The sequence below is a fragment of the Solanum pennellii genome, chromosome 1, assembly GCF_001406875.1.
Source record: "Solanum pennellii chromosome 1, SPENNV200".
Taxonomy (NCBI): Eukaryota; Viridiplantae; Streptophyta; class Magnoliopsida; order Solanales; family Solanaceae; genus Solanum; species Solanum pennellii.
This window is the reverse complement of record NC_028637.1, coordinates 97451216-97463394: the sequence shown is the minus strand read 5'-3', so window position 1 is coordinate 97463394 and position 12179 is coordinate 97451216. Positions and strand designations below refer to the sequence as shown.

The 12179-nt window shown below is 32.6% G+C and overlaps 1 protein-coding gene across 7 annotated transcripts; it reads right to left on the bottom strand.

Moving 5' to 3' along the window:
- Positions 1 to 5704: 5704 nt before the first annotated feature.
- Positions 5705 to 10526, bottom strand: LOC107007744 (auxin response factor 18-like). 7 transcript variants are annotated; one of them, XM_015206499.2, is made up of 15 exons: positions 10100 to 10526; positions 9947 to 9978; positions 9410 to 9528; positions 9211 to 9306; positions 9067 to 9123; positions 8717 to 8869; positions 8366 to 8450; positions 8116 to 8206; positions 7837 to 8001; positions 7634 to 7747; positions 7476 to 7548; positions 7239 to 7386; positions 6519 to 7144; positions 6242 to 6429; positions 5705 to 6167 (listed from the first exon to the last, which is right to left on the bottom strand). In XM_015206499.2, the coding sequence occupies exons 3-15, from the start codon at positions 9521 to 9523 to the stop codon at positions 6020 to 6022; spliced, it is 2058 nt and encodes a 685-aa protein (XP_015061985.1). In that variant the 5' UTR covers positions 9524 to 9528; positions 9947 to 9978; positions 10100 to 10526; the 3' UTR covers positions 5705 to 6019. The 7 variants fall into 7 exon arrangements, with proteins under 7 accessions (XP_015061985.1, XP_015061986.1, XP_015061983.1 ...); XM_015206500.2 differs by having other exon boundaries at positions 9410 to 9525; XM_015206497.2 differs by lacking the exon at positions 9947 to 9978.
- Between the last annotated feature and the right edge of the window lie 1653 nt (positions 10527 to 12179).

The following is a 12179-nucleotide window of genomic DNA, read 5'->3' as shown; positions in this document are numbered from 1 at the left end:
TTTATGTTTATATATTGATTTTGAACCTCTCGAATATAAGAATGGAGGTTGGCTTTAGTGGTTTAAATCACTACTCTTTTTTTTCGAACCCCCTTGGTGAATCCCTTGGGCAAAAAATTACATTGTATATTTAAGGTATTTTTAAGAATTTTTTTATGTCTATATATTGATTTTAAATCTCCCGAATATAAGAATAGATGTTGGCTTAGTGGTTTAAAAGTTCAAATCACTACTTTTTTTTTTTTTGAGTTCCCTTAATAAAAATCCTGAATCCATCACGGAATAAAACGATAATTAAATTTCTGTTTCCGTTGAATCTGCAAATGGCTTGTCTATTCTAGATGATGCTTTTATTTTCCCAATCGAATCTAGTATCCTGATTTTATACAAAATTGTTTAATTTTGTTATTATGATGTAAGTCACCCTTATACTCTCTCGACTCACTTTTACTTATCACGTCTTGATAATAATTTTGAGGGTTTTGATGAACAATAACCCATACCCGACCTGATCATTGGGACTTCTTCTGTGAGGAGGCACCTCTTCTCTTGAAGTTACTAAGTTATATTTTATTCAACGAGTAAATATTTTATATTAGCCTGATGTGTGACAATTCTAGTGAAACGGGAGAAATTTTGGTATTGGTGCACAAAAGTACCAAAGTCTAGAAATCAAAGGTGGCAATGAAGAAAGGTAAGAATGTAAAAAGGGCAAATGATTCAACAATAAAAATTGCAATTTCAGACCTCTACCTTAGAAAAAAGAAACTCAAACTTTTTTAGAAAAAAGGAAAAGAAAGAAAAAGTTGGGCTTTTCCTACATCATTTTCAAATTAAAGAAAGAAAAAGGAGACAACCAAAAATAAAGAATACTAGTAATATATACTAGTCATTAAAGAGAAACCAATTAAAGATAGTAGTATATTTTTTTGGGGGCACCTTTACCTTTGGCCTCCTCCTTTGACTTTGATTTGTCTTGCTTTTTTCCTCAAATAAATCGTTATCTCACTTAAAAATAAATAACATTTAATCCAACTTTTTTCGAAAAAAAACTAATCGTAAATCCATAGAAAAACAAAGAGGCAGTGGCAAATGTTATAATACTAGTATACAAATTGTCCACCACTTATATCAAATGGCGGTAGAAATAAAAAGTGCGACCAATAAGATTATGGAAGAATCAATATAAATTAAAATTTCTTATTTTTAAATAAAAATTTTGAATTCTAGCATTAGGTACAAAAATAATCATGTCATAGAACACATTTTCATGACTCAATTTGATGTGGATCAGAACCGATCAGAATTACCTTACATGAATATCGAACACGGAGAAAAAAAACTTAAAATGGAAAAAAAAGTGCATTTTCGTGACCAGCTATTTGCTTTTTGTAGGGATGAGATGTAATGAAAATTTATCCTTGGATCATCAAAAGTAAAGCTTGATTTGATATATGTTTTGTCTTCTCTGTCCACCAAAAATCCCAAATTAAATTATGATTGATATGTCACATTAGTTAATATTCATTGCCTTCCTGTGAACATGTGGAGCATTTAATTAGCAAAACACCCACCAGTACTTCCCATCCAGATACGAATCTAGGATTTAAAAATAGTGGGTGTCGTATCGTTTAAGTCTCAATTGTCTGTGATTTTTCATTACATATATGATATTATAATAATGTCTACTAAATTCAAATGTAGCCCATGGCTTACGGTATTAATATTGTTTTGTCACGTGTGGATTATGGGTTCGAGTCCAAGCGCCAACATTTTTATTTTGCAAAAGAAACAGAAAATGCATTAAAAGAGCAATAAGAGAATCAAACTTGCGACCCCATGAGTACCATTCGCTTGTGTCTAGGGGTGGCAGATTAATTTTTCATAAGCTTTTTTTGCAGATATACATATATATACACATGTATATATAAAATTTTAATCGAAATCACTGGATGCCGTGGTACCCCTACCATGATACATAAATCCGCCCCTGACCCCACCCCGTCTATCCTAAATCCAAAGTACATTCTCTCTTAAAATTGCTTCTTCATAAAATGTCACGTAATGTAACATTTGGATACATTAACATCACCCAAACTTGATAGCAAAATTAAGAGATAGGAAGGAAGGCACTTGATTTACGACATGACTATCAACTTGATTCGATTTTATTTAAAGCAAAAGCAAATTCAATCTTATAGATAAGGGTGTTAACATCATTACGCATCAACAACTCCTTTATTAGCAAAGAAAGAAATTGTGAATTGTCAATAGAAATCAGTGATAATAATAAGAATCGGAAAAATAGAAAGAATAGTATTACAGGTCTCAATCAAGAGAGTGATTATGTTTACTTTGCTCCTCTGTTTTACTAAAATTATGAATTAAACTTTAAAAAATGATCTTTCTAACAATTTCATATATATAGTTATTGTATGATATTTTCTACTTTATAATTTGATGATCGAAGATAAATATGTCGTGATTAAGTTGTAAAGGATCATTACCTAAATTATAAATAAATGGAAAATGGCGTAAGATAATATCAATTCATGATAAACTCCAAATACTACAAAGTTTAATTATTTTTTTCTTTAAGAAGGGACAAGATAACGAAAACAAAGGTAACATAAGCAACACCACATAAATAAAGAAAAAAATATTCCACCAAATTATTAGTCTCACAAAAAGCCTTAATTATCAAGTTTGATGATATAACATACGTACTTTTTGTAAAGAAAGAATCAAATCACACTATTACTATATAAAAATTTGATTGCATTTTATTAACTTTAAAAATAATGTTTTTAACATAATTATGACTTAAAATATTCAATAGAATTTCTGAATGTGTAATCTATTTTTTTTATTAAAACTATTAATGCACTTTTGTTATGCTTTTTTAATAGTAAATATATATCATAGAGAAAGAGAGGTTGACGAGACCGACAATTTTTAGCAATAAACGTTAGTTTTCTCTTATTAATATCACGTGAAAACCATTATACCATTCATATAATTATTAGCTTTATCATAAGTATATTTGTCATTTTGTATTATAAAAAATTCATAAAAAGCAGAAATTTTAATGTATTTTCATTCTGTTTTTGCATGTTTATTGACTTTGAGTTATTATTTTTATATCATTGCACAAATAATGAAGCTCAGAAACGTTGGCTATACCCAAATATAGAAGAAAAAGAAAAAATGAATAAATGAGAAAAAATATTTATAAGGGAAAACGGGAAAATATACCCTTAACGTGATTCATATATATCTTTACTGTCTAACAAATGATCCATAGTTAATTACATTCATAGTCTGGAAAAAAAAAATCAAGCCCTTTCTACTTAGTCATAAAATAAAATAAGTTTGGATCAGGTCCTAATAAAAGAGGAATTGGTTTTTTCTTTAGTTAATTGAGTCTGAAGGGGATGAAGTAAATGGGTAAGGTAATTTTTATAAATCATGTGACATCTTTTAAGTAAAAAACAATTCTATTTTATGGATTCAATCTGTTAATAACAACAATTAAGAAGAAAAAAAAGGAAAGTTAACCGCTATAATAAATTTAATTATACTCTATAGCTATAATTTGTATATATACGGGCTATAGTTGAAGTTTAAGCTGCTTTATTTGTATAATTCGCGGATTTGTATAATTTAGGGGTACATTTGTATAATTTAGTAATATTTGAATAAACTTGAAATAATGATTTTAAACAATTACAAAAAAAAGTGTAAACAATTATACAAACTCCAAATTATACAAATGTTATACAAATTTTGAATTATACAAACTTGCGAATTATACAAAACTAAAAAGCTAAATTTGCATAATTATAGCTAAAAACAGGTTACGAATTATAAATTAAGATAAATTATAGCTATGTTAACTAATTAATTAGTATACGTTTAGTTATACGCATAATTTTCCCTAAAAAGAATAAATGTGTATTATTTGTTGAAACTTGAAAGGTATATTTACCTCTTTTTTCGTGTTAATAAATTAGTTGGAGGGAATGGAAGAACCAAAGGACTCGCAAAATATTTAAATGTTCGATGTATTTATGGGAAAAATACTATTTATTCAAGTTTCTTCAGAATTCATCAAAATCTAAGTAGTAAAAGAAATTCTAATTTTTTTTTATCCATTATTGTTAATGTAATCATTAATACTCTTGTGGGCACATTAATCTTTGACGGCCCATCTTTCAGTACGGGCTAAGCCCAAGTGTATTTGGGCCTAAACTACCTTATGACTTGTGAGCATCTATTTTGCACTTGCAGTTATTGCAAGTCTAACTAGCATTGATGTAAGAATTTCATGGGTATCACTGTTTAATTTGTATATGGTTTTTAATTACAATTATTTCTAAGTTGGTAGACTTGCAAATTTTACGTGCGCCCTGGCTTAAATCATGGTTCCCAAAATCAGATATTTGTGCACTTCCGTAGTTGTTGTTATTTGAAATATACATTTTATATGAAAACAAATAACATGATAACAAACATAGTTCAATAAATCAAAATAGAGAAACATCTAAGTCCTTTGATTCCTAAACAAAAGAAGAACAACAATGAAGGTCTTTCGGTTCGATACATGTATTATGATTTAGCAAGATTAAAGCAACATGATCAAATTAGATCAATTCTAGTACATGTGTTGAAAATACAAGATACTAATAAAAATGTCTTTTTTTCTAATAACTTAAGTTTCAATATGGTATCAGAAGGTCCTGAAATTAAATCTCAACAGCCATCCAAATTAGAAAGAATTTCTACGTGCTTGACCTAATAAGCCAATCCCAAAAGGGTACTACCATTCAATTTCTGTGTGCGTAGGGTTTTGATGAGATAGGCCTCTACAATGGTGTCTAGTTGTGGCATGTGGGGGCACAAGCTCTCATTGGCATGCCCCCTTCAAGCTTTGCTCTACGGGCCAAAGAGACTCAGATAACAGTCTGCCCACTCTGAAAACGACTCGGGCCAAGGTAGGGTCCAACAGCTAGAAGAGTAGAGCAAGTCACATGCAGTCCAGTTTGCAGGGGTCATTGCTAATTGCACTGTCTTGTTGCTATTCAATGCTTGGCCCATTATCCAGCATTGACCTCCTAAGGGCACTCCAAATTATATCTAAGCTCCAAAACAAAGTAATGAGTAGCACAATGGATGAGGACCTCAAAAGATTTGAAATTAGAGAAAATGACGTTGCCCAAACTGAAAATATTTCACGGTCTTTGTCACATAGATACTGTGCCTTTATTTTTAGTATCTCCTTTCAAAAGCAACTCTTTTTTAGTTTTGCCAGAAAGACAACACCACTAGCTAGCTATAGCACATTTTTCTTTCTTCACAAACCCACCCCCTAAAGGGTTGCCATTTGTAATCCCACCAAACACCATATGATTATTTTATAAAGAAAAGATGAGAGTCCAAGTTTTTAGGACCACAGGGGTTAATTTATCTTAGTTGAGGATCACATGCAGAGCAAAGAAGGACCATTACTGGGCACCATGTGCATATAGTATTTAACCTTGAAAAATAAATCTATATAGTCAGTTCGATGTGCCAAATAATTAATAGTACGGACTTGAGGCAGATAATGGGGGGCCACAAATTCACAGCTGTTATGCTGCAGTTACTGTCACTCTTTCCCACTCAGCGCTATAAAGAAAATAAGAAAGAAATAGCATAACCATAGTTTGCCATCAAGAAACAAGCATGTCTAAGCTTTTTTGCTTTTTCCACAGACTGATCAAATCAAAAGCTGTCAACAACCACAAAAGTATTCACATTTTTCCACAGCTAACTTTCACCAAGTTTCTTGTGACTACAACATTAGTAAATTCTAACATTAATCTACTTCCTTACTGCTCTTCTACTTAGGAGCAAATCACTAACCCCAGTCTTCCTAGTTTTTCTTACGAGATAGGAGAGAAACACGCAAATATTAAGTAAAGAAAAAAACATGTCTAGTCGTTACGCCCTTGTATTAACAATTTTGTGCAAGTCTGAATCAACCCTCAGCCTTTAGCTCTGAATCTACACTCGGCATTGTCCCTTCACCTTCCAATGATAAGATAGGAAGCTTACATCTAGGAGTCATCTTCTTCACTTCCTCGCTGGAATATATAAATATCCTCCTCACCATCTTGCAGAACTCTCTGCAATCAATAAATAAATCAAAACTAGTCAACAGAAAAAGCTAATGAAAATAAAAACGGTTGCAGAAACTCACAGCCATGGATCATCCCCCACAAGCATCATGTCACCCTCATCATCCGTGTACACAACTTCCCATTTGTTTCGAGGGCAAAGCTCTCCTTTGATATCAAATATCTTCTCCAATTCACTGATGAGATCATCATAGCCACTTAGTGCAGTCAAGTCAACTGCACGTCCAACACAAACCCCTTGCATTTGCACCTATAATTTCGATAAATATGCTTACAAATAAGTAAAGTAAACAGATGGTTCCAACAATCTAAAGAACTAACATAAACTATCTTGTGTACCTTAGTACGAGTTCTTGACGAAGTGGGGCCTTGCTTTTGTGTATCCTTTGGTAGTGCCTCCAATTGGAATTGTTTTTTTTCTTCTGAAGGATTCAGATGCCCAACATTCTGGTCCTTATCAACTTCAGACTCGTCATGCACAACAGGTGCCTCATCAGCGCAGTTCGATGTAATGTTGGGACCAAGCATTTCTTTCGCCTTAGATGGCGTATTATTAGAGTTGTTCCGCAAGTCAATTCCAAATAACCGACAAGCAGAAGAGATCACATGTTTGCTACCCCTATTGACTTGGTCATGTAACAGGCCACTACTTACCCTTGAAGACATCGGAGAACCATAATCCAACAGAGCTGATCGTGTGATCAGCTGCTTGTTGTCTTCAATAGAGTCTCGGAGCAGATTGAGGGAACCATTTGCAAGCATATTATGCTGCCAAGCTCCACTGAGATGTGTCCTACAACTAGTGTTGCTCATGCCGTTGGAGAGGCTGCTACTCTGCTTCGAGGACCAAAATAGTTGGTTATCACGGCTTTGCACTTCTGTAATACCACCTAAATGACTCACTTCAAGAGTAGGACCAGATCCAGGACACCAGAATGGAGAAGCAGCAGAGGCAACAGCAATCTCTGCAAAAAAACCCGTTTATGTCTGGGTTTCAATGACTGGAATTGTAGAAAGGGAAAGGAAAAGTGAGACACGAGTGCAGAAGTAACTACATACCAGAGCGGGGAAGATCAAGGGGACGGGGTCTTTTGCTCTTTATTCCTGGTTGTGCAACATCTACACAAGTAGAAGCAACAAAAGGCTCTATCTCCCATGGTGAAACCCTGTCCGGCCTTACCATGGATGCTGGTTCATCCCATTGAATCTAGAAGAGAGTAAAACTTAAACAAGTATCAAAACGAGACAATGAACGTGTCAAACTTTTCGATCTATGAAACCAAACATATTCTTAACCTTCAAGGATCGCCATTTAGATTCTGACCATTGTGAGGAAATGTCACCAGTTCCAACAATAGTTCCTGTAAACCTGACAATTAAAGCCCACAGAAATCAAAAGCTGCAACAGCAGCATGACCTTCAAATAACACAAGAAAAGGGAATGCATAGTGAACCTTCTTTCAGGAGAATCTTCTCCTTCAAACCTCATCCTGAAACGCATACCCACTGAGAACCCATGACTCACAGCCTCCAGATACTTGTTTAATCCAACTATAAATTGGCTTGTCCTGATTGATGTCATATGGTATCAAAAGAATTAGGAAGATGTCATATAACATGCACAGCGTAAACATTTTACGAGAAGATAGAGGAATACCTTGGTTTATAATACACAACAAACCGAGTCTGTGTTGTAATAGCATGAGATGCAGTGGCAAGAACTCCAAGATGCATACTTTGGCTGGATATCACAGATTGAGGTATAGGGCTTTGCTGACGAGCAAGACGTCTAACCCCAACACGCAGTTCTCCACTATCATCCCTGCAATATTTAAGACAAGTGTCATCATCTATGTCATGGAAAATAAAATATGATTTAATTTTATCGAAAATGAATCAGCAGCAGTTCCTAACAAATAAAAAAGAGAGTTAGCACCTCAGGAATACAAAAGCATCGCCAGCAACCAATCTCTTGGATGTTACAAATGTACTCCATCCAGTAGTAAGCAAGTGTCTTCGAGGTTGGCCTGAAAAGTGACTATGTAGATTAAGGAACCAAGACAAAATACATGTATACCAGAATCTAAATTCAACTAAAAATACTTATTATACGGGGAGAGTTTCTCAACCTCAAAAACTCAAAGCACCAACATTGGTTAATCCTTACTGTACCAAGTAAAAGTTACCTCTAAAGATATGCTTAAATCGCCACTCATACCCATGAAGATCTTTGGCAACCAAATCTTGGGTCGGAGTCGCCTGAGTCATGTCCTGTTGATGCCACATATGAGTCCAAAATGTCAGAACATCTAACCCTCTAAAAATTTGCTAAAAGTAATCAAGTCTGAGACAGGGAAGAGAAGAAATGATCCTTCTCTCCTGCCAATTTTGTTATACAACATCAAGATCAGTTAAACTTAGACAACAGTTGCTGATATTGAAAAGATAAGTAGTACATGTTGTTATTTTTAAGCCCACTTTCTTCATCCATCTAACGAAAAAAACAAAAATAAGTGAAAACAAAGTGAAAGAACTACCAGTTGCGGGAGGCATTCATTAGCGTGCTTCCGAAGAACAGAAAATCCTCCATGCGTGCTTGTATCTGATGCGGTTAAGATCTTACAGAACGAGTGAACCGTTCGTTTTGGCAGATCAGGTGGGCATGGATCAGGTTTAGAAGGCTCCTCTTGCTACAAGGAAATAAATTAAGTCGATGAAACGCGAGAATTAGTCAACTAAAGAATCTAAACAGCAACCATCCAATAAATGTTCAACCCTTTTAAACAAAAAGTTGGCTTAGAGGAGCCTGATGCTTCATTTAGCATCATATACCGGATGCTTAAGAAAATATGCAGATAAACTAAAAGCAATTACTATAGATAGTTACCTCCGGCTCAGGGTGCAATGTGATCTGGGCATAGACCTCATCGGTCTCTGTCTCCGCCTATCAATTGAAGGGGAATGGTCAATGATTAACCATAACACGAAATTGGCAATAAACAATGAATAGAATTCAGAATCAAGAACATACCAGTAACTGAACGTGAAAAACGCGGCAGAGTATCTTAGAAGAAAGATTAAACTGAGGAACTTGTTGATTCACTGCTTGATTTGTCGAAGCCTCTAACTATATAAGCATATCATTTAATACGCAACCATAGCAAAATTTCAGATTTTTTTTTTCAAAAATGGAACTTTAGCATCATAAAAAGAGGGTTGAAAAGAGATACTTGTTCTATGTGACCCTGTGGAAAGTAGTAAACTCGCTCTCCTTCCCGAGGAACATCAACTAAAGGCCCTGCACATGCCTTCCAGAGATCTCTATACAAATCCTCAGTTCCCATACCTACTGAAAAACCAGAAATAGAAAATGTAACAAACTCACATATAATTAGAAAAGGAAAAAAATCTTCAACTTGCCAAAGAAATGAAGCAGAGACTGAAAAAAGAAATTGAACTCAGCAATAGTTGTTACAGAACTCAACAGAAGCTAGAGCTATTTAAAGTGCATTTTTCATTAAAACAGGACTAATCCCAAATCAGGAATTTAATGATTTATGAAATGATCAGCAAATTGCATTAACTAAAGCTTTAAAGTAGTAGTTGAAAATTTTCAGAAAAAAATATAAAAAAGACAAAGAAGAAGAAGAGAAACAAACATAGAGAGATGCCGAGTCAAGTTTTGCTACCTCTATTTCTCAGAAAACAACAAAACTTCATTGAAACTCACAAAACTTTAAAAGAAAGAAGAAGCAATTCATTTTCACCTGTTTTTATGACTCAGAAGCTCCTCTATGGCCTTCAACCAACAAGGCCCAAAAAATTAAAAAGAAATCACCCAAAATTTCACAGTAGAATAGAAGATAGGAACCCAAAACAAACAAAAAAGGGACTGTAACAACAAAGCTTGAAGAAGAAACCTTTCTCAGTGTTCACGCACTTCAACATACCCAATTATCATCATTACAAATCCAAACCAAAAACTTGCAAAGATCCATTTTAGCTAGCAAACAAAATAGTTAATAATAATCACCCATTTTCTGCACCTTTCTCTCTCTAAATGTAAACACACATAAGTGTATGTAACTGCTTTTGTGCTCTTTCTACTGATTTTTTTTTTCTACAACTTTGCTTTTTTTCAGTTACAAAACCACTCTTTGCCCTTTTTGAGTCTTGTAATCAGTAACCAATACCACCTTTTTTGGATTTCCAAAAACCGCTTTTTCCTCTCAACAATTTATCACCTGAATAATCAACGTTTACCAAATACCCCCAAAACCGCTTCGTTATTATCTAACTTCTCTCTGTATATCTTTTCGCCTTCCCTCTATATAGCTGAAATACAAAATCAAAAGCTTCTTTCACTCACCTCGGACATGCTCAGGTTAAAATTTAACCCCAGTTAAGCTTTCTAATACCAGTAACTTTTTTTATTTTTTAATGGGAAAAGGATCTAATAGACCCCTCAACTTTGTCATTTAGAGCTGATATACCCTTCGTTATAAAAGTGGCTCACATATGCCCTTACCGTTATACAAACGGCTCACATATACCCCTGCCGTTATAAAATGGCTCACATATACCCTTCATTTAACGGAAGTTAAAAAAATTAGTTCTACATTTATATTTATTACTTCTAATTTTTTTTAAAAAATTATATAGGGGTATATATGATTCTTCTATCAAAGTTCAAGATATAATTTAATTTTTTTCATCCATAAATTATTTTTTGACTTCTTTTATTATAATTATTTGAATTTCTTATTCTTATTTTATATTTTTCTTTCATTCCTTAGTTTAAAAAAAAATTAAACTATTTTTTTTGTGTCTATTATAATTTAATTTCGTATTCGAAGAAAAAATTTGGTCATCTACAATAAGTTTTACAAGAATATTAGTGAAACATAAATAAATTTGATTATCAAAATAATAATTATAAATTAGTCATTGAAACAAAAAAAAGTAAAAAAAAATATGCTTGACGAGGATTAAATTTACTCATATGGGATTATACTTTTTAGAAAAAAATAATAAAAATTAGATTAAAATTCTATTTTTTTTCATTTCCGTTAAAGGAAAAGGGTATATGTGAGCCATTTGTTTACAAGTAAGGGTATATATAAGCCACTTTCATAACAAGGGGTATATCAGCTCTAAATGACAAAGTTGAGGGGTATATCATACCCTTTTCTCTTTTTTAATTGCAACTACCTTTTCTTTATTTTTTTTAGTGATCAGATACTGGAATATTTTTTTTTACTTTTATGGGTTTGTTCGAAGGAGACGAAAATGTTTTCTGATTTAAAAAAAAAAATTAAAACTATTCTCTCTAAAAAAAAATTATTATTTTTATGAAAGTAAGAGAATGACTTTCCTCCGGCTAAAAATAGGAAAAACAAATTTCACATTGATTCCAGTAAATTATATATTGATAGACAGTATAAGGATAATGTTAAATATAGTAGTAATTAAAAAAATTTGTATCGGTTATGCCTATATTTATTATCATACATTATTTTTATGCATAGTTTAATTTAATGGATTAAAAATATTGCATAAAAAATTATTTATAAGGAAAAAGAGATGTAAACAAGGTTTTGATGGGCAATGGGGTTCTTTAACAATGCTAATAAATATATTAATATTATTGCATAACTAATATGGTACTAATACACACAATAAAGTAGAGTGTATAACTAACATAAAATTAATTGATAGCTAGGCAAAGAAAACTAAATAAGGTATTAATAATATGCAAAAGTATATTTTTCATAGCGCATTCTATCAAGCGATCTATTTTTTTATAGTACGAAATGCACACTATTTTTCATTAAAACATTACTATTTTTATAGATATTCTAATAAGAAAGACGAAAAAATAAAAATTAATTACATTTACACACGAAAAAGAAAAGTTGGAAAGTTTTTTACTATTTTAACTAGAATCTATTTTATCTATTTTTTATAGTGCATTTTCATAAATAAAAAAAATATGTGAAA